Source organism: Microtus ochrogaster, chromosome 4 (assembly GCF_000317375.1).
Source record: "Microtus ochrogaster isolate Prairie Vole_2 chromosome 4, MicOch1.0, whole genome shotgun sequence".
NCBI lineage: Eukaryota > Metazoa > Chordata > Mammalia > Rodentia > Cricetidae > Microtus > Microtus ochrogaster.
The window spans coordinates 4,755,048-4,776,648 of record NC_022011.1 but is presented as its reverse complement, the minus strand read 5'-3'; the positions used below and the strand labels follow the sequence as shown (position 1 = coordinate 4,776,648).

Below are 21,601 nucleotides of genomic sequence, written 5' to 3'. Positions count from 1 at the left end.
CCTCCCCCCCCCTTCTCTGGCAGCATCTCTCTAGAACTCATTCTGTCAGAGATCTGCACCACTATCACCCGGTTTCCTTCTCTTCTACAGTCTCCCTGTATAGCCCTGGCTATCCTGGAACTCAGAGATCTGAATGTTTCTGCATCTACCTCCTAATACTAGGATTAAGGCATGTGCCACCAAGCCCCACATAGAGAAGAAAGTGCTTGTCTAGCATGTAGAGAAGTTCAGGGTTTAATCCTCAGTATCGGGGAGAAGGGAAACATGTGATAGAAATTTTAAATATGTAGATTTCAATTACCTAAATGACATTTGAATTTGATTTTAAAATTATTTTTCTTTTATGTATATGGATATTTTGTCTACATGTATGTCTGTGTATATCATGGTTACAGTGCCCTCAAAGGCCAGAAGAGTGCATTGGAGCCTGTGAAACTAGGGTTAGATTGTCAGCTGCCATGAATTTATATTTAGAAAAGGCCATACAGGGGGCTGGATAGATGGCTCAGCAATTAAGAGCTGTTCTTCAGAGGGCCTAAGTTCAATTCCCAGCAACCACATGGTAGCTCACACCCATCTGTGATGAAATCTGGTGTCCCTTCTTGCCTAAAGGCATACATGCAGGCAAAACACTGTAGACATAATAAATAAATAAACAAACAAACAAACAAACAAACCTTTAAAAAATATTCAAAAAAGGAAAAGAAGAAGCCATACAAAGCATGATTAATACTCAGTATTTTAAGATATTTTTGAGCTGGGCAGCTGTGGTGCATGCCTTTAATGCCAGCACTCAGGAGGCAGAGGCATGTGGATCTCTGTGAATTTGAGGCCAGTCTGGTCTACAAGAGCTAGTTCCAGTATAGCTAGGGCTGTTACAAAAAGAAACCCTGTCTTAAAGGGAAAAAAAAAAGATTTTTTTTTTTTGTATGAATGTTTGGTCTGCATGCATGTGTATCATATGTGTGTCTGGTGATTGTAGAAACCAGAAGAGGGCATTGGGTCCCCTGGAATTGGAATTATATACAGGTCATTTTGAGCCGTCTCTCTAGCCCCAATATTTTAGGAGCTCGAAACCTCCTGATTATCAGATAGGATATTAGAGCCCTGGATTTCTGACTTCTTTCAAAATCCAGGCCTATTCTGGTGTCATGTAATTCTTGTCTGTGATAGGGATAAAGTGTTAGCTGTTGGAGGGGTATGTGTCCTAGTTAAGGTTATTGTTGCTGTGATGAAATGCCAGGACCAGAAGCAACTTGGGAAAGAGAGGTTTTATTTTACTCACAGTTCCATGTTCATCATCAAAAGCAGTGAGAGCAGACAGGAACCTAAGCAGGGCAGCAACCTGGCTGGAGGCAGAAGCTGATACAGAGACCATGGAGGAGTGCTGCTTGCTGGTTTGCTCCCTGTGACTTTCTCAACCTGCAGTTCTTTTTTTTTAATCATTTTATTTATTTATTTGTTTGTTTGTTTGTTTATTACGTATACAGAGCATTCCTTCCATGTATGCCTGCAGGCCAGAAGAGGGCACCAGACCCCATTACAGATGGTTGTGAGCCATCATATGGTTGCTGGGAATTGAACTCAGGACCTTTGGAAGAGCAGACAATGCTCTTAACCTCTGAGCCATCTCTCCAGCCCCTCAACCTGCAGTTCTTATAGATCACAGGACCACTAGCCCAGGGGTGGATCCACCCACATTATTCACTGCTTGTGAAAATGCCCTTTCAGGCTTGCCTGTAGCTTGATTTTATGGAAGCATTTTCTCAAATGAAAAAATAGATTAATCTCTCAGATAACTAGTTTGTGTCAAGATGACATAAAAAATTAGCCTAGTAGCCGGGCGGTGGTGGCGCATGCCTTTAATCCCAGCACTCGGGAGGCAGAGGCAGGCGGATCTTGTGAGTTCGAGACCAGCCTGGTCTACAAGAGCTGGTTCCAGGACAGGCTCCAAAGCTACAGAGAAACCCTGTCTCGAAAAAACCAAGAAAAAAAAATTAGCCCAGTATTGAAAACTTTAGAGAATTATAATAGCCAGAGGACTTAAAATAATTTTGTGTTGGGAATGGTTGGTGTGTGTCTTTAAACCCAGCCAGCACTTGGAAGCTGGGGTAGATGGTTGGATCTCTGTGAGTTCAAGGTTAGCTTGGTCTACATAGTTAGTTCCAGTTCTAGTATTTAATCCAGTGTTCTTCCTATATGTAGAGCAGCAGTTTGTCAGTAGTGATGTTTATCATTAGTTAGGATGGTTTAATAAAAAATATGTATATAGTTAGTAGAAGGTAAAACAGAGCAGAAACAAAACTCAGATGACAAACTATGGTCTGGAAAAATGGCTAAATTGTTAAGAACACTTGTTGCTCTTCCAAAGGACCTGGGTTCAATTCCCTGCACCCATATAATGTGTTGAACCATCTGTAACACTGTTCTGACCTCCTCAGATACCAGGCACTACACATGTGCACAGATACACATGCAAGAAAACACAGTTTAACATTTAAAAAAAAAATTGCTAAACTGAAAGAATTAGATATAGAAGGGAATGTGAGATCTAATGTTTATTTGCTTGCTTTTTTCATTTCCTCCTTTCTTTCTTTTCTTTTCTTTTCTTTTCTTTTCTTTTTTTCTTCTTTTTAAGATGCTAACCTACCCAGGGAAGATGATACTGATGATGGAAAGTGACAAACATTGATAGAATGAGGTCTTGGAAAGGATTGAAAGTGCTTATATTGGGATGAGTAATGATTTATAACTTCAGAGCTCAAATTTACCTCAAAGAGTACCATGTTTTTGGGCCATCAGTAGACTAGATTAGTAAAAGATAAGTAGATTCTTCTGTGGGGCCAGGAATGTGGCTCAGTTATAGCGTGCTTATCTAGCATGCAAGAGCTCTGAGTGTGCTCCAGAACAGGTGTGGTGAAACTCCTCAGTCTCATGCCTTGACTCAAATTGAAAAGAAGTATTTATTTTTCAAATTTCAGTTTTTGCTGATAGGAAAAAGTACAGGCCAATACTTGAGTGTTCTTTCAAATATCTATGTAGTGTTGTCTCAGCTTCAGATTTAAGCAGATTTTTTTTGTTTTGTTTTGTTTTGTTTTAGAAGACCTATTTAACATTGTACATAGAAATTTCTTAAAAAGAAAGTTCTAGCTGGAATTTACTCTGTAGACCAGTCTGGCCTGAAACTTAGACATCTGCCTGCCTCTGCCTCCCTAGAGCTTGGATTAAAAGTATGCGCCACCACCGCCCACCCAAAATGAAATCTTAACCATTAATATATCTTCCTTAATTGGTTGTAAAAAGCACAATGTAGCAATTTCTCTTTACCTAGTCTTAGACCCTGTAATGTAAAAAGTAAAGGTTATCTTCTGATCATTGTGCATATTTTCAATATATTCTATGGTTGAAAGCTTTATAGCATTCAGGTTAATTTTTAAATTATATTAGGACCCCTTGTCCTGCACCAGCTTTGGTGGGCAACACAGTAGAGCCAGTCCTGTTGGCAGAGGTATGGGTGAGCCAGCCCTGAAATTGTGAGCATGGGAGATAGGGGCAGCAGCAGGTTAACTAATAGGAGTTCCAATGAGGGCCCAGCATCTATAGTATATCTGATACCAGAGGCCTCAAACCAGACCAGTGACTCTGCAGTGAACATTTGCAAGTAAAGATATGGATAAAAGGGTTTACTGCTTGACTCACCGTGTCACAATACAGCTTCCATGACGAGATTGATTTTTTTCTTTCTCTTTTTTTTCTCGGATTTTAGTTTATTTTGTGGGAGAGGCTGCAAGGACAGAGGGTGGATATGAATGGTTGCAGAATGAATAAGATGGAGATGCATGATGTGAAAGACAAAAAATAGAAAGTATAAAAATTTTATTAGGAATGGAGACATGGTGCAAGTATAAGCATGAACTTCAGTGTAAGGAGATCTCCACTGTTGAAAACTGACCAACTGTGAGTCTGGGGATAGACCTACACTTACAGTTCTAGCTGGTTGTGGGGAATGAGGGAAGAAGACCATCTGAGCTCAGGAATTGGCAACAGGGCAAAACCATGGCTCAGAAAAAAAAGTACTTGAAAGGCAGAAACAGAGGATCAGTTGTATAGCGTGGTTGAGTCTGCTTAGAGCTGTAGGAAACCATGTCTTTAACAACAAAGAAGTAAAAGGGAAAAAAGATGAAAATTAAAAATATTGAGAAAGCTTTGACTGCTTAAAATACCCATATAATTCAAAGCACGACGGCGCACTCCCTTAAACCCAGTACTCTGGAGACAGAAGGTGGGTCTCTGTGAGTACAAGGTCAGCCTGGTGTGCACAGCAAGTTCTAGGACAGCCAGTGCTAAGTAGACCTTGTCTAAAAAAATAACAAAAAACCTACGTGTTCTGTGTTGCCATTATGGTATCGATCTTAGTGTCTGTTTTGAGATGTTCTCACTGTATAACTCTGTGGTCTACAAGTCGGATGTAGACCAGGCTGGCCTTGAATTTAGAGGTCCACCTGCCTTTACTTTTGAGTGTCAGGATTAAAGGCAAGGGTCATGTTAGGTGGTGGTGGCGCACACCTTTAATTCCAGCACTCGGAATTAAAAAGGAGAAACTTGTTTCTCTTTCTCCCAGATTTCATCAAGTAGTCACCACTTTGATGACTAAATCTTAGTCCACTGCAAGGAGTGAAGGAAGAGGAGAAAGAAGGAAGCCAAGCAGGTGTGAGGTGCTCACATTACAAATTAGAGGACTTTCACTAGCTACAAAGAGGAACACTGAGAAATACAGAAAACTGGCTGAATAAACTTCAGTTACTAGTGAAGACCGTATTGTGCTGGGAGTGGTGGTGCACACCTTTAATCCCAGCATTTGAGAAGCACAGGCAGGCGGATCTCTCTAAATTGGGGGTCAGCCTGGTCTACATATTGATTTGCAGGATAGCTAGGGCCATACAGTGAGACTCTATTTCAAACAAAAAAAGTATAGAGACAGCAGAAAAATCCAGATACCTGCTAAATATTTGAGAATTTATTTCTGTCTTTAGCTTGAGAAGGCACATTGATCAGATTTTAGTAAATTAACAATTTTTTGAGACAGGGTCTCATATGGTAGTCCAAGCTATCCTTGAACTCCTGATCTTCCCACTTCCATCTCCCAAATACTTGCAGATAGTCCTGTAAATTCAATATTTCATGCATTTAGTTTAGATGGTATTCTCATAACTTACCAGATAATCTAAAATTCAATCTTAGTAAAACTGCTATTGAATAGTAATTACTTATAAAACAAGTTACTTACTATGAAGTAATACTAACTAGATTTCTTATCCGTTTCAAATCATTTATACACCATTCCTTTATTTCTAAGTTTCTTCAAGTAAAACTGACAAAGTGACTGTTGTATGTAGCTTCCATCTTACTAAAAAAACATCTCCACTAAATTGTTTACCTATACAAGATATAATAATTATGCCTTTAATCATACAGTTCAGGAAGAATATATGAACTCTGGTGACTTTTCTTTGTAGCTTCAAGAAATAAATATAAATTGAGGATGGGTTTTATCTGAGACAGGGTCTCTATATATGTAGCCCTGGCTAGCCTAGAACTCCACTTGTACACCAGGCTGGCCTTGTAGAGATCCTTTTGCCATGCTGGGATTTTAAATAGAGCTCTCCCTCTTTTTTCCCCTTCTTCCTTGTGAGACAGGATGTCTCCTAAAATATAGCTCTGCTTGTACTGGAACACGCTATATAGACCAACCAGGCTAGCCTAGAGTTCACAAAGATCCACCAGTCTTTGCCTCTGCCTCATGCCCAGCCTTCTAAATAAAGTCTTAATAGTCAAAATCCATTACAAAGATGAAAGTCCCCTGAGTCAATCCTTAACACCATCCTGAGTGGAAACGGGGGAAAATAGCTCCTGATGGGAGGTAGAGGAAGGAGGATCTCTGTTAAGTTTGAGGCTAGCCTAGTCTACATAGTGAGCTCCAGATCAACCAGGACTACATAGAGAGACCCTTCTCAAAAACAGCCAAGCCAGGGGGTGGTGGCACACACCTTTAATCCCAGTACTCAGGAGACAGAGACAGACAGGTCTCTGTGAGTTCGAGGCCATCTGGTCTATAAGAGCTAGTTCCAGGACAGGCTACAAAGCAACCCTGTCTGAAAAAAACCAATAAACAAATAAACAAGCAAATAAATAAATGAATAAAGTGGGCCAGAGTCCTCATGAGTATTTTGTATACTTATCAATACACAAAAGACATGCCCTGATTACCTTGTTGTTCTTTATCTGGTTTTGAGGTGTGTTGTTGTTGTTTTTATTTTTTGCCATACCAATGCTTGTGAAGTACAACTTTGAGTCCTTGTGTTTGAGAAATAGCTATAAACAGAAGCATATTCTGTTGTATAGGACATTTTAGTGCACTGCTAACTTGAGCATTTCCTAAAAAAAGAAGTTTGTTGTCAATTAGTGTTTTCTTTTGCTTTGGTGACAGCAGATACTGCTGATGGTTTTTACTTTGGTTGTGCTGGCACAGACAAATTCAGGTGTTGAGATTAAGGATTGTGGCTGCTAAAAGTGGGCCAGGTGCTGTGATCTACATACTCTGTTGGCACTAGTATTGAAGACTATTGACTCTTTACTTTGGGCTTTTAGTTTTACTCTTTAAAGGGAAGAAAATGGCCAGGCATGGTGTCATACACTTTTGAGGCAGAGGTGAATATCTGAATTCAAGGCCAGTTTGGTCTACAAAATGAGACCCTGTCTCAATAAATAAATTACCCTTGAACATTTATTTCTTAAAAGTACCTTTCAGCTCTGCATGGAGCATTGAGCCTTTGGGAGGAGGCTAAGAGTGTTTCCTGTTGGGGTTGGAGAGATGACTTAGCACTTAAGAGCACTTGTGGCACAGGCCTTTATTTCCAACACTTGGGAGGCAGAGGCAGGCAGGCGGATCTCTTGAGCTTGAGGCCAGCCTGGTCTACAGAGTGAGTTTCAGGACAGCCAGGGCTATGCAGAGGAGCCCTGTATTCTGTTTTGAATAACCAAAAAATAAAGCACTTGCTGCTGTTGCTGAGGATCTGGGTTTGACTTCCAGCACCAACATGGTGCCTCACAGACATCTCTAACTCTGGTTTGCGAGGATGCTGTGCTGTCTTGGCCTCTAAGATACCAGGAGTGAGAGTGCAGGGTGCTCAGACATACATGCAAGCAAAACTTCCATACAGAAAGTAATGTCATCAAAGTGTTAACAGAATGTTTCCTGTGCTTAGCCATTCCTTCAGCTCCAAACATAAGTGAGAGGGGCGCGGGTCTGCATCCACTTGGGGAATGACGCTTTGTGTTTATGCCATTCCGCTATGGAGTGTGTTTCAAGTGCAGCCTTTACCTTCGCTCAAAGCCCTTGGAAGGAAAGTGCCTAAGAGGTAAACCTCATGTTCCTTTGAGGTTGCTAACCACTCTTTTTCTTTTTCTTTTTCTCTTTCAGTGAACGAGATAATTGGGAGAGACATGTCCCAGATTTCTGTGTCCCAAGGCCCAGAGGTGAGCAGAGATGCTCCTGTCCCACGTCCCAAGTCCCCAGATATAGGAAGATCTGATGGGCTCTAACAGTGCTCACTGCAGCTTTGTGCCCACTACCTGCTTCTCTCTTGGACCTTGGGTTTCCAACCAGACTTCAGAACCTGTTCCAGGAGTTGGACTCTGTGGGAAAAGCAGCATTCCTCCATCTCAATCAAGCCTTGGGCAAATTTTGTAAAAGAACAGGAACAGCATAAGCTGTTTAAGCTGTGGGAAAATGAGCTTTGCTTTTTTTTATATATTTAAATAGGATACTTTTGTATGATGGGTGCTTTGAGTACGAATGCAGCAGGCTCTCTATTTCAGAGGTGCTGCTCCTGCAGGTGACCTGGTTGCATAGCTAGGGTTAGTCATTTGTACTGCTTTCTGGTCATTTGAGAGCCCTTTAGTCTTGATGATATTTTTAAAATATGAAATTTTGATAAAACCTTCCAGAGGCAGACAAAAAAAATTATCCTAGGCCCACACTTACACCTCAAAAACTTAGCATGCATACTGAAGCCTTTCATAGATTCATAGGAAGTAAAGCCAAATGTAGCTCATACTCTTTATAAAAAGTACAATGTTAGGTAAGTCAAGAAGAGACCATTCCATCATTGAAGTGTTGGAATACGAATACATTCCAGAGCATAGTCTTTCTGTAACTTTAGATAGTCCTCAAGCAGTCTCTCCACTAGCTCCATGTTCAAGCCGTTTTCTTCCCTCAGGACCTTGGGTAAATTGTCATTTGTAAGGTGAATTTCAAAGGTAGGATTTTAGCTTGGGTAGTTATTTTCTACCCACCTAACTTTTGAAGTGGGAGCACCTGCCACGAGTCTGTAGTCTTTGAAGCCAGTCTCCTGATAGTTTAGGATTTGCAGTTTTAACTCAGGCTGGCAGTGTCAGGAGCTAAGTATGAATGAACTGTGTACTAGGAGGGGCAGAGAAAATGCAGGACTCCAGATAAGAAGACTTAAGATTCCCCATGGCATGGAAGGCTTATCTCCTATTCTGTTTACAGCCTGCAATGACTCTGTCCCACAGTGTCCTGACTGTATGATCTAAAAACCAGCCTTTTCTCCAGAAGGCTTTGAGGCACATCCAAAAATGAGGTGGTGTCATAGACCTGTCCTTCCACACCAAAGACACCCTGGTGCTGCTGCTGGTGAGGCTTATGTCCGAGGCAGGGGCCAGCAGAAACTCCAGCCTGCTGTCTACCAAAGGAGGTGCCCCAGTTGGGGACTGTTCCCAAACCCTGCCTTTACCCTTCCCTTTTAAAGTCCCTGAATTTTACAGTATGTTTTCAAATTAAATAGTGTACTTTTTCAGGAAGCAAATTGAGTGCCTACAAGTGAGACACTGTGCTGCACTGGCTAAAGACTCAATGCTGTTACTCTAGGGGATTGTGACCCTTGATGGCAGGGCTTTCTTTACTAAGGCTACATCAGGCCTAAGCAGGGTCTAGCCTGTTGCCCACCACCTCTAGTGAGCAGGGTAGGAGATACTGATTCAGAATGAGGGAAATATGTGTTTGTTTTTAACACAATGCTTTAGATGTCTCCCCTCAAACTAGTTAGAAAACAGTCTGTCAGCAAATTGCTCTGGCCACTCCTGGAGCTGGATATTTTCCAAATTTCTCTGAAAGCGAGTTTTATATCAGTGAGTGTGGATAGTGAAATTTGCTTTAGGGCCTATGGTTGGTAGTCCACAGCTTCTACAGGGCATTGGCCTCTCAGGTGAACTTGCAGAGACTTGGCCAAATTTGCTTCCACCCTCTTTCCCCTGGGGTAGCTGCCTCATGTTGGGTCATTGCAAGACCCCTTGGGGGTGCTGCTTTGCTGCCTTCAAGAATAAAAGCCTCTATGATCCAGAGTTGCTATGCACCAAATTTTGATGCCTTTTAAATACCTTGATGCCTGTAGCATTAGAGATGCTTTCCTATTTAAAACAGGTTAGATTTTCAAATAGAGCTTTGTATTCTATGTAACGGTTTTATATTAGCTTTGTATAAGCTTTCATGTAAGAGTCATATTTTTTGGCTTTGTAGATAAAGACTTAAATTTTTGTGCAAAATTGTGATGGTAAAGCACACATCCATTGGACTATGCAAATTGATTTCTAGTAGCAGCACTGAGCAGCTGGGCATTTCCTAGCACACACACTTTCCCCTCACCTGTACTACACCTTGGGGTGAGGAACGAAGGAGCAGCCTTCTGTTTACTAGAGAGGCAAGAAACATGCTGAAAACATTAAAAAGAGATGTTTGGGTTTGTATGTGGTGCTGCTGCCCTGGGTACAACCCACCACCACCCAGGACCAGGACCAGCCAATATCATCAGACCTCTGCTGGACCTAGCCGGGAGGCCCAGTTTTTAATATGTAGAACACATGGTCATCTTTAAGGCTCAGATGAGCTCAAGTTGAAACTGTGTTTTATAGAGCGGATGTTTAGGTGAAGGAATTGGTTCTCAGTTATGTTTACAGCACTTGGAATTGTGTTTTCTTGTACATTTTGTATTTTAAAATCTTTTATAGGAGTGCAGTGCTCCTTACACAAATACAAAGGGAAGACGAGCCAGCAGTTCAGGCTCCTCCTCGGTTACAGTGCTGAAATAATAAACAGTAACGATCAACAGTGTCCTTGAAATCTCAGTTTCTCTCCAGACGGGGCTGGCGTGAAACCCTTCGGGCCAGAGCTAAGGGCCCTGTGACTTGTTAAAAGTCTGCTTCATCAGGAATTTTCATTTACTTTACAGAGAAGATAGAGTTCAAAATTCCTTCTAGGATGAGTTCTGCATCCTTTAATGGATGCAAAGGACACGCCACAGTGTTTGCTGGGGTCTAGACAACTGATCTTCCAAGGTGTCGCCAAGAAAACCTTGACAAGAGTCCCCTTTAGAGTTAACCTGAGTTTGCAAGTGCTACTTGCCCTCTGGTGTTCTCTGGGGATATTGCAGCAGCACAATTTAGAATAACTGGGGGGGTGGGGTTGTGGTAGGGGAGTATACAGCCTTGGCTGGATTAGAATTGACTGTGTAGACCAAACTAGATTTGGACTTAAAAGAGTCTTCCTCTCTGTGTCTCCTGAGTGCTGGGTTACAGGCATAAACCATCACATCCAGCTGCTGATTTTGCCATCCGAAGCTCCTTGGTTCTGGCTGGAGAGGGCTTATTTAAGGCCATCTCTGGCGCTTTGTTTCTGAAGTCCAAGTATCCTGAGCGTGGGTGCTGACTCACTGCTGTCCTGCCTCTCGGAAGGATAGGGAGAGTAGAGCACTGGGGTCTCAGGCTCAGGTGGATACCCACACAGGCCTGTTGTGCACCCTTCAACCAGATCAAAGGCTTCCTGGGTGTCATGCCATCACAACCCCAGTCCTGCCTGTAAGGTGGCCATCATCTTTAGGGTAAGCAGGCAGAGAAACAAGGGTGTATGGGAGGAAGCAGAATGGTGCTGAGCTTGATCTTTTCCTGGTGCCTTTGAGAGCTTTGACAAGCCAGAAAGAAGCCGCTGGATCGAGGGCATTCTGGACTCAGGAAAGGCATGTTAGCTGGGGACATCAGCTCACTCTGCTTCCTGGTTTTCTCTTCTACAAACACACCCACTCCTTGGGGGCTTGTAACACAGTGCGAGGCGGGTCACCAACAGGCATCAGAGTGGTGTAGTCATCAGGGGCCAGCTGCAGAAATAACACATTTAGGGGATGATGTTCCAGGCTCAGCTAAGCCCTCAGGCCCTCCCAACCACGCAGCCTCACCTGGTAGGCTTGGAAGACACTAAGGAGATCCTTCATACCAGCCGTATATGGGACCCCCTGCATTCGGACCAGGGCTCCTGGCTGTGACAACATTGAAGTGGGAGTAGAGGCCAAGGCAGTAGGAGGTGTGGTGAGGTAGCCCACCGTAGTGGGAGAAACTGGGGGGCTAGGGTGGGAGAGACAGCAATTTAATCATACATCCCACCTATCCCACATGTCCCGCCTGCAGCCTAGACCAGGATCAGCCTCTCCTGCACCTCTACCTAGTGTTTGATCCTTTTTCCTTTCTGAACACTCTGGCTCTACAGTGATATCTCCAGCCTGTCAGCCCACCCCTGTAACTCCCTTGCCATCTCAAAGTGAAGTCTGATTTCTAACCGATCTTGGATTATCTGGGCCAGAAATGTAGCAAGGTACCTGGGGTAGTAGGCTGTGTAGTTCATGTACAGTTGAGTGGCTGGCCCTGGGTAGTAGGCAAGAGGAGCAGGGGCAGCAGGTACCCTGGCAGCTGGAAGCAGTGCAGATGAAGGATACAGTGCTGTTGTCTCTGTGGGAATGAGGGCTGGGGTGGCTTGGAAGGTGGCGTAGGTAGGTGGTGAGAGGCCTAAAGACAAGTAGGGAGCACATTTATAGAGATCTTACAGTTTCCCTGGAAATGGCAAGTAGGATGGATAATGGTGGCTTGTAATATCTTGACTCCCACACGCCTCCTCCTCCTCTAGCCCATGAAGCACTCACAGGGCAGTTTGCAGGGTGGAGGGGACATGCCACTGCGGCTCAAGGAACCCCCCATCAGCACACGACTCATCTCCTCTGTGGAACAAGGGACTACTTCCACGTAGCGTTCTTTCATCACCTTCTTGTGGCAACGCTGGGCAGCCACCAGAGCACGCTCCGATGACGTCATCTGGATGAAGGCATCACCAGAAGGCCGGCCCTGCGCACACCACCTTGTAAGCAGTTTGCCACAAATAAAAATGCCTTACTCCTAACACACCCTTTCCTACCCTGTTCAGGGACCTTTCCTAGCAGGAGCTTCACCTGCTGGTTGAGCACCATATGCACACCATGAGGCCTGATGTCAGCTGCTGCCTCTCCTAGAAAACTCAGAATGTCTTCAATGGTGGCTGTGTAGGGCAGGCCTCGGAGGCGTACACAGTCCCTTCCGGTCCCTCCTGCCAGTGGAAAGGGAATGGGCAGCAGCGGAGCAGTCAGTGTGGGAAGGAGTGGACTGGTTGCATAGCGGTTTAGGACCTAATAAGAAAGGCAACAGGTTTATCACACTGTGTAGGGACCCAAGGCACACCCTAAGAAGCAGCATACGGAGTCTTGAGTCCTCACCTGCTGAACCTCAGCTGCAGTGCTCCTGAAGAGTTCAATGTATCGCTTACCCAGCATGCCTTTGTGCCTGCGCAGAGCAGCCTGTGCCTGTTCCTCACAGGCAAAGAGAGCAAAAGCATCTCCAGTTGGCCTGCCATCAGGGTGGCGCACAAAGAGCAGCCCATCAGCACCCCCAGTCACTGGGCACTCTGGCCCCAGGAAGCCTAGGACATCTGTTGGCCCAGCTGAGAAAGGGAGTCCGCGTAGCCTCAGGATCACTTGGTCTTCCTGGGACAGGAAGCGGGCCACCTCCAGTGATGTGCCTAGGTTGAGAAAACAGGAGCCGCTTGCTGTTTAATCCTTGTAACACGCACCACAGATGTCGGACCCCAACACACAGGGGACCCAAGAAGCAAAGGGGGGGGGTGAGTGGGATATAGATGAAGACGTAATAGAACTCGGGCCTTCTGTGGGCACACTCACCCCCTGCGATCTTTATGAATTCCTCCCCTGTGGCTTTATATACCTGTGGGTACAGAAAGCAGCCTATAGGCCTCAGTCCTTCCTTACCTTTGCCCTGCTCCACTTCTAACCCAAAGCCCCACCTCAATATAGCGGACACCCATGTGGTGCTTGTGTCTCTGCAGCGCTAGGTCCCGCTGCTCGCTGTCCACGAATCGGATGAGGGCCTCGCCATTTCTGCGGCCCTGGGCGTTGAGACAGAGCGCTACACCACCCCTGTGGAGCCAGTGTTGTTAGTGCCTCCTGGGTAGACTTGCCCTCTTACCCCTCCCATCCTGCCACACCCACCTGGCAATGTTGAGCCCTTTGAAGAATCGAGCCACATCCTGGTCTGATGACTGCCAGGGCAACCCACGGGCCCGTACTACAGTCTCATTGTCCACCACATCAGCCTTGCTGCTGTGGGGGCAGGGCACAGGATCAGAGCTGTCCAAATGTTGTCACCCCCACCCCTGCTCCCACACTCACCAAGGCCCCGTTTCATATTTCTGCTTTACCACCTCTGGCTTCGAAAACAACTGACCTGAGAGGAGATGGCATGGGGGTCAGCAGGGTCTGGTGGAGGAAGTCTCCCCACCAAGCTCTGCAAAAATAGGACAGGTGAGGGAATTGAGGAGGTGATAGAGGGGTTTCCACCTTGTGTTCTCTTAGAGAAGGTCACAAGTCTGCAAAAGGACTCAGAAATGGGCATCACCCAGCCCCGACAGTGAGTGACAAGCTGCGCAAGTCTTACCATTGGGCCCTTCAAGTAGGTGGAGAATAACAGCTACCATGGTCTTCACCTCCCAGACCCCAAAGTCATCTTCTGTCGCATCTGTTTCTAGTCCCAAGTCTACAGGTAGAGAAGTGTCTACTAGGCCCAGATCCACACACCCCACGTCAGCCCCCAAACACCCGCAGAATCCTAGCAAAGACTAGTTATGACCCGTCTCACACATGCCCCTACAGGCCCTCAGACCAAACACAGACATGCTCACATTCCAGATATAGCCCAGCATAGATGCAGACATGTGTACCCTAAAGGACAAGGCCAACAACAGACTTGCCTACATCGATATAACCCATACAGCAGCGTGCACATGCTCAGATTAGCCACCCCTCCACCTTAATTTTGCTGGATCACAGGTACCCTGTGCCATGGTTCCCACTGTGAGGTCCCTGGCGGGGCAGGCGCTTGGATGCTGCATATGAAACTCTCTGCGGAGGTCATAGAAGGAGAAGAAGGTGTCCGGGAGCACCAGGTTCTGGGAGCACGTGGTAGTAGGGATAAAGAGGTGAGCCGAAGTGTCTGGCTATCCCCACAAAGACAGGCATCTTGCAAACCCAACCACCCTGTGCCCTCAAATGGCATACCTTCCTGGAGGCCTCAGGGTGCAGAACCTGTCGCAACAGCTGCTGCCCATCAGTGCAGAGCACGTAGGGGCCCCCGCCCAGCAGAGCCACATCCCTGCTCACCAGCTGTGAGAACTGGGAACAGGGAGTGGAGACTCAGACATAGATTCACAGCTAGGCAGGCTGAAACTGGGGGGCGGGGGACTCAGGCTGCAAAGCTGGTTCAGCAGGATGTTCCGCCCTGCCCTGCCTGGGAAGTAGAAGGCGGTGCTCTATACATCCCAGGCTCCTAGTCCCCACCCCTACCCTAGTCCACTGTCACCTCCTCCGGGCCAAATGAGAACAGTCACACAGAACCCAAGCCCCCATCAAACACACTCCAGGAGTCTGGAGTAGGGCCAGAGCAAACACCTGGTGGAGTGAGGCAAGCAGGTGGAGAGGGGAGGGGCAAAGCAGGTTAAACCTGTCCTGGACCAGGCGCCACCCTCAGACAGGTGGGGGAGGCTCACACCTGCCTGAGGGCCAGGAGGCTCTTGGTCAATGGCAGCCCCGCCCCTTGGTCTGACCAACCCAGGAACGGAGAAACACCAAGGACAGAGCTTCAGACTCGGACACTAGCGGCAACCTGAGCTTTGACCCACACCCTATCGACCAACTGGCACTGAACTGTTTACTCATAGAGGGGGTGGCACTCTGAAGGCTGCCCAACACGCTCCCGCCTCTTCCCTGCAAATTCTGTGACACTTTTCAGCCTAAGGCTGGCAGAGCAAGACACCCAGATTATCTGCAGCACCCTCACAGGTGAGCAGAAGGTTAGGCCTGGAGCCCTTCTGTAACACGCTCAGATTCCGCATCTTTGTTTCCTAAGAACCACAGAGTTGGAAGCGGAAAGAACCTATGCTTCTTAAAGGACTTAACACTCATTACAACTCAGGTCAAGGAGGGTGAGTGAGCAGCGCAGACAGGGAAAAAACAGTGAGGCGGACTCCCACTTGACCCGGGTTTGGGGGGTACATGCCCCTAGGCCTTTGTGCTCAGCAGGCAGGTAGCCCCCAGGTAGAGTACGGACAGCACCCACGCCTGGCCAATCAGCTGGGACAGGCCTAAACCAGCAGCCCTCGCCTAGCGGCGTCTGCCCCTGAGGCAGACACCGCCCGACGCCCCCGCTCCAGCCGCTCCCAAGAGGGCAGACAGCAGGGACAGTGATCTAGGGCCACACTTGAGCCCCTTGACCCTATTTCTGGATCTGCTGGACCTCGCTCCTCTGCTACCGGGGAGTGTGGGGCGGGTGGGGGGAGGGGGGAGACCAAGGGACCTCGGGGGTGGGCCCCTCAACCGCTATTGTCACCCCCTCAACAAGAGTGGGTGTCTTGTGAGGGTTGGAAAGGAATGGCCTAGCACGCGCTCAAGCGGTAGTCACTCAAAAGTTTCAAAGGAGACCTTGTCCTACTGTCCGTGCCAGTGGGTCGCGCGGCGCTCCAGGCTTCGCCTCCTGCCTCCCCCACCCGCCGGCGAGGTAGCGTCTCTGCCACCCAGCTGTTCCACAACCCACGCGGGCCCCCACGCTCACCTGCTGCAGCACCTTGTCCAGGGACTCCGCCCGCGCTAGGCTGTCTGCACTGAGGCCGCTCGCCTCGCGGCACTGTGGACTCAGGGCAGCTGCCTCAGCGCGAACTAGCGACTTGTGTAGCGTCCCCACCTAAGAGCAGCAGGGGAAGCCCGATGAGCCGCTGCGCCTCGCGGCTGTGCCCCGCCACCTTTTCCTTTTCCCACCTTACCTGTCGGCTACGCGGCTCCACCACTTGCCAGACTAGGAGGATTAAGTCGGTCTCGTCCGAGCCTAGGTCCGGCCCCAGCGCACCAGCCGTAGCCCCGAATAAAACGACCAGCGACTGGGACCCTGGGCAGGGGTCTGCGGCGGAGTCTACTGCGGAATCTGGGCCCGGGGGTGGGGGCGGAGGCGGCGGTGGACTCATGGCCGCAGAGGAAGGGGGCGCTCGGCCACACGCACGCGGACCGACGAGGCGCACGCACACACCAACCGACGGCAGACAGGCGAGCTTGGGCGGAATCCGGTGTGTTGGGGGCGGCACCTGCGGCGGGGCTGTGGCAGTGGGAGCTGCAGAGACCCGCCCGCGGTGCCCTTTGGGGCTGGGCGGCGCGGCGGCTGGTCCCAGCCCACTCCGGCGAGTTACCTGCGGCCCCGAGTGCCACGTGATCGGGGCGGCCCCGGGAACCTCGGGGGAGGGCCAGTATCCTGCCCAGGAGGCGAGAGCTCACTTTAGCCTTGGCGCGCTCGCTTTCCTCGGTGGCTGGAGTCCACCTCTTGGTGAGGTCCTGCGGGACTCCTGGGACGAATTTTCTCCTACTTCCTCTCCAGCAGGCAATGAGTTCTCCGCAAAAGAATGTGCAGGATCAGAGGCCTTTTCCATTCCGCGAGGGTCACGCGGAACCCGTGGAAGTCACCAGGAGTCAATCTAGGGACTGTAGGGGGTCACGACGTGAGTCTTGGGGGTTTATGGAAGTCACAAAGGGTCAAAAACCGACAGTGAGCGCTACCTCGTATCCACTGGAAGCCGGTGGGAGAGATCGGTTGGGGAAAGAGAGGCCGGCAAAGATCAAGGGTTCTTAGAGCTGTGGGCGGTCACTAGAGATCACAGGGAAGGACGTGTCCATACAGGTGTTAGAGTCGGTCTTGGACTGCGTCAGCGGCAAAGTTCCGGCCTTGAAAAGCGCAGTCACTATAGACTCAAGGATTCAGGCCTTGATGCCAGGGAAGGAGCACCTCTCCTCAAACCCTAGAGAGCTGCATCCTAAGTGAGGCTAAGCCAAATAAATGGTCGGGACCTGGAGACAGCCTACCTACCCCACTTGGGGATTGTTTGCCTGTTTTCGTCTTTCTTGGATGATAGACGTGCGACCTGGATACTGAAAGCACTCTGCAGGTACCGGCTAGCAGTAAGCTACGTACCTGCGTGTGCAGGCTACAAAGCCTGCATCCCAGCCCGGTTCAGACTGGTCCCATTCTCCCCACGGGGTTTGGTGAGGCTCCCTTACTGTTGTTTCCAGGCTGTCCTGTGGGCTCTGGATAGTTTTCCTTCTACTCAACTGTAACTAGAAATCTGGGGGGAGGAAAGAGCTACAGCCTGGGGTGGGACTGAAGAGATGCAGGATGCCCAAGCCAAGACTAAAGAAGAACCTCGTGTGTCCGGAAAAGCGGGGTGCTACATATGAGTCTAGAATAAAAGGGAGCCTAGAACCCGGGCGCATCCCCAAGTCATACCCAAGGAAAGAGTGGAGCCAGGGAACCTAGAGTGAATCGTCCAGGGTTTTTCCATACAGTCGCGCAGAAACACGATGACGAGATATAGTGGAAGGTGGTTGGTGGGAGAACCCTGCAATCCCCACCCGGACGGCCCACACGCAGCCAGCCTCCTAAGCCCCGCCCCCGACGATAAGCCTGGAATGTCAAATATTTGCTCCAGGAACCCGGTGAAACTGTGAGGTAAAGCCCCTCCCATTCCGGAGCGCGCCTACGTCAGTTCAGACTTTTCCGTAGGACACTCCCTTCCGACTAGTTTCTTTTACCCGCTACTCTCCACCCCCGGTCCTGGTTATTTAACGTCAAGGTCTGATACTCCGCAGCCTCCGGTTCAGCGGGGCCGAGCCCTGTGGCGTGCGTACACGGCCATACCGGTGCTCCCGGGTCAGTCTCTACCCACAGCCTTCCAGCAAGGCATACTGCCTCGTTCAACTTGTAAACCTCGCTTCCCGATTCTCAGGAAACCTTTGTGGATTACCTGGCTGTCCTGAGCCCACTGTGCCCGGGTTCCCACTAGGTGAAGCACAGTACTGATAGACTGGATGGCTCCTTTCAACTCTGGTGCGCTCATCCGGCCATTCCCCATGGTAAAACTATACTAGACCCTCGAAGTCTTTGGGTTTTATTTGTTTTATCACATTTATTTGTGCTTGTGTGTAAGTGCGTGCACGCCACAGCCCTTGTGTGGAGGTCAGAGGACCACCAGGATGAGTTGGTTCTCTCCTTCCACGAAATGGATCCTGGGTGTGGGACTCAAGCAAGCCATCTTACCACAGCTGTTTTGTTCTTTGAGACCGACTCTCATGTACCCATGCCCTGGCTAAATAGCAGAGGCTTGAGCTTGCCAATCGGATTTTCCTGCCTTAACCTCCCAAGTGCTTGGGAACCCAGACTGAAAGTGTTTCTGCACTCAGAAGTCAGAGGCTGGAGGATGGCTGCAAAGATCCAAGCTTCCAAGTTCCAGGTCATAAATCAACAAATAAAACCTGTAAGATTAGTAGCTGAGTGTGGGCTTGCAATCACCACACCCAAAAGGTTAAGACAGGAGTTCCAGGCTACCTCGAGCTACATAAAATTACTAATTTTCAAAATCAGTTCTTTAGCAAGGCAGTGGTGGTTGCTCATGCTTTTAATCCCAATGCTCAGGAGGCAGAGGTGGGCAGATCTCTGAGTCTGAGTCCAGCTTGGTCTACAGAATCAGTGACAGGACAGCCAAGACTACACAGAGAGACCCTGTCTCAAAAAAAGCAAACAAAAATTGTTTGTAGTCAAGTGTGGTAGTGCCTAAATTCCAGAACAAACAGGCAGATCTCTGAGGTCAAGTCAGCCTGGTCTAGGACAGCCCCAGGACAACCAGAGCTGCTGAGACCCTATCTCAAAACAAACAAATCAAATACTGATGGGTCCTAGATTGCCTTATCATTCAATAAACAACTTTGCACTCCTTACCCTCCCCTGTGAAGCCAATTATTTTTTAAAGAGAGAGTCTTGGGGCTGGGTAGAAGGCTCAGCGGTTAGGAGTACTGACTGTTTTTCTAGAGGACCTGTGTTCAATTCCCAACATCTACATGGCAGCTCACATCTGTCTGAGACTCCGTTTCCAGGGTACCCAACCCCCTCAGATAGACATACATGCAGGCAAAACACCTATGTACATACATACATACATACATACATACATACATACATACATACAAGAGTCTCACTATTATAGCCCTGAGCTGATCTGGAACTCACTATTTATTTAGACCAGTCTGGCTCAGACTCACAAAGATCTGCCTGCCTCTGACTCCCCAGTGCTGGGATTAAAGGTGTGTGTCACCATGCCTGACTGCTTGCTTCCTTCCTTTTTTTTTTTAAAGATTTATTTATTTATTATGTATACAACATTCCTTCCATGTATGTTTGTATGCCAGAAGAGGGCACCAGATCTCATTATAGATGGTTGTGAGCCACCATGTGGTTGCTGGGAATTGAACTCAGGACCTCTGGAAGAGCAATCAGTGCTCTTAACCTCTGAGCCATCTCTCCAGCCCCCAGCTTCCTTTTTAAAAATATATAATTTATTTTTATTTTATGTTCATTGATGTTTTGCCTGTATGTATATTGGTTTGAGGGTATCTGAAGCCCTGTAACTGGAATTACAGACAGCTGTGAGCTGCCAGGAACTGTGTGTGCCAGGAATTGGACCTGAGTCTTCTGGAAGAGAAGCCAGTGCTCTTAACTGCTAAACTATCTCTCTAGCCCCCTTTTCTTTCCTTTTTATTTTATTTTTTAAATTTAGTGTGTGTGTGTGTGTGTGTGTGTGTGTGTGTGTGTGTACTATGTGCATACCTGGTGCTCACAGAGAACAGAAGAAGGTGTCAGATGCCCTAGAACTGGAGTTACCTATGACTGTGGGTCACTGGTGGGTGTTGGGAATTGAAAAATGTCCTTGGCAGGAGCACGAAGCACTCTCTAAACTACTGAGCCATCTCTCTAGCCCCTGCTTCTGCTTTCTATGCCAGCACTGGCAAGTTTCTTTGGACCAAGGACCCTTTCCTTTGATGTCTTTTCCTCTCAAAGTACAGGTAGGGATCCCCTGTGCAGTCTGAGATTTCTGTACTGATGAAGGTCCCAGCCAAAGTCAATCCCCACTCCTCTGCTTTCTAGGGTTATTGATGAATCAATGAATTAATGAATGAATATATGAATGGCAGACGGGTACCAAACAGAGGTAGTAAGTAAATGCTGTCCCAAATTGCACTCTAGGAAGAAGGGAGCATGTTTCAAGCGAGTGCACACAATTGTCCACTCACACATGAGGGTACATGGCGGGGAGGGTTGTTGGCGCAACTTTTATGCTAACAGGAGTGGTGAGAAAGTATGCTCTTCCCTCTCTTTTTGACTGGAAAAGATGCTGCGATAGAACAAGATTATACCAGAGGATCACTTTTTTTTTGCCCTCAGCTTCTTCCAGCTAATCCTGGGTAACTAACTAGAAACAGCCAGTCTATCCAAGTTTCTCATCTTTGTATGTGCAAAAATCATTTAATGCCACCAGAGGGTGTGCTGACTCTGGCCTTAGGAAGCAGGTGACAGTGATGTGTTAGAGCATGCATCTCTCTATGGGCAATAACCAGGACAGAGAGGGAAAGCCTTGACACTGCCAGCCAAGCATTTCCCACTGGCTTCAGAATCTCTGTGTGACTCCTGAGACACAGCATTTAATCTACTAGCGTGCAAGCTCATGCATATGTATAACCCGCATCCCTGCATCCACTCTTCCCCTCCTTCCAATAAATCCTATTCCACTTTCATGCCTTTTTGTTTTGTTCTTTCGACCCACTGTGATTAACCAGGGCCACTAGCATGGGCAGAGGTATGGAGCTATCCTCTGGAACTTTAGTGACTCCTCAGTGGCTACGTTACTGGAGACAATGACTTCCCCTGTACCAAGTGGGGACCCACGAGCCCCTCCCACTGTGACTGAATGCTGAAAAAGTCCCTGTCTTTTGAGGGCCCTATGCAAGCAGCTGTAGCTGTTGTAAGTTCATGAGGACCATGGCTACATCTGTGTCCCTAAGACAGTGTTTTGTAGCATTCCCCTCAACTCATGCTTTCTGCCTTTTCCTTGATGTTCCCTGAGCCTTGGGGGCAGGAGGATAGGTAGTATAGGTGTTCTCTTTATGACTAAGCACTCAATGCTCACTTATTTTTTTTTTTTTTTGGTTTTTTGAGACAGGGTTTCTCTGTGATTTTGGAGCCTGTCCTGGAACTAGCTCTTGTAGATCAGGCTGGTCTCGAACTCACAGAGATC

The 21,601-nt window shown here is 47.7% G+C and overlaps 2 protein-coding genes across 4 annotated transcripts in view; one reads left to right on the top strand and one right to left on the bottom strand.

Annotated features, from left to right (window-relative positions):
• Positions 1 to 11,118, top strand: part of Nfatc3 (nuclear factor of activated T cells 3) — a 70,917-nt gene extending 59,799 nt beyond the window's left edge. For both annotated transcript variants that reach the window (XM_005345427.3, XM_005345428.2), the window contains one exon: positions 7,481 to 11,118. In XM_005345427.3, the coding sequence (XP_005345484.1) occupies positions 7,481 to 7,602 (122 nt within the window). In that variant the 3' untranslated portion in view covers positions 7,603 to 11,118. The remainder of the gene's footprint in view (positions 1 to 7,480) is intronic.
• Esrp2 (epithelial splicing regulatory protein 2) lies at positions 10,048 to 16,541 on the bottom strand. Of its 2 annotated transcripts, none has more exons than XM_005345431.2 (15): positions 16,259 to 16,541; positions 16,051 to 16,179; positions 14,502 to 14,615; positions 14,278 to 14,392; positions 13,882 to 13,980; positions 13,617 to 13,671; positions 13,437 to 13,547; positions 13,232 to 13,364; positions 13,110 to 13,152; positions 12,648 to 12,949; positions 12,348 to 12,560; positions 12,045 to 12,243; positions 11,724 to 11,910; positions 11,307 to 11,472; positions 10,048 to 11,228 (listed from the first exon to the last, which is right to left on the bottom strand). In XM_005345431.2, exons 1-15 carry the CDS (start codon positions 16,454 to 16,456, stop codon positions 11,139 to 11,141), a joined length of 2,154 nt encoding a protein of 717 aa, XP_005345488.1. In that variant the 5' UTR covers positions 16,457 to 16,541; the 3' UTR covers positions 10,048 to 11,138. The 2 variants fall into 2 exon arrangements, with proteins under 2 accessions (XP_005345488.1, XP_026634420.1); XM_026778619.1 differs by having other exon boundaries at positions 13,437 to 13,544.
• Between the last annotated feature and the right edge of the window lie 5,060 nt (positions 16,542 to 21,601).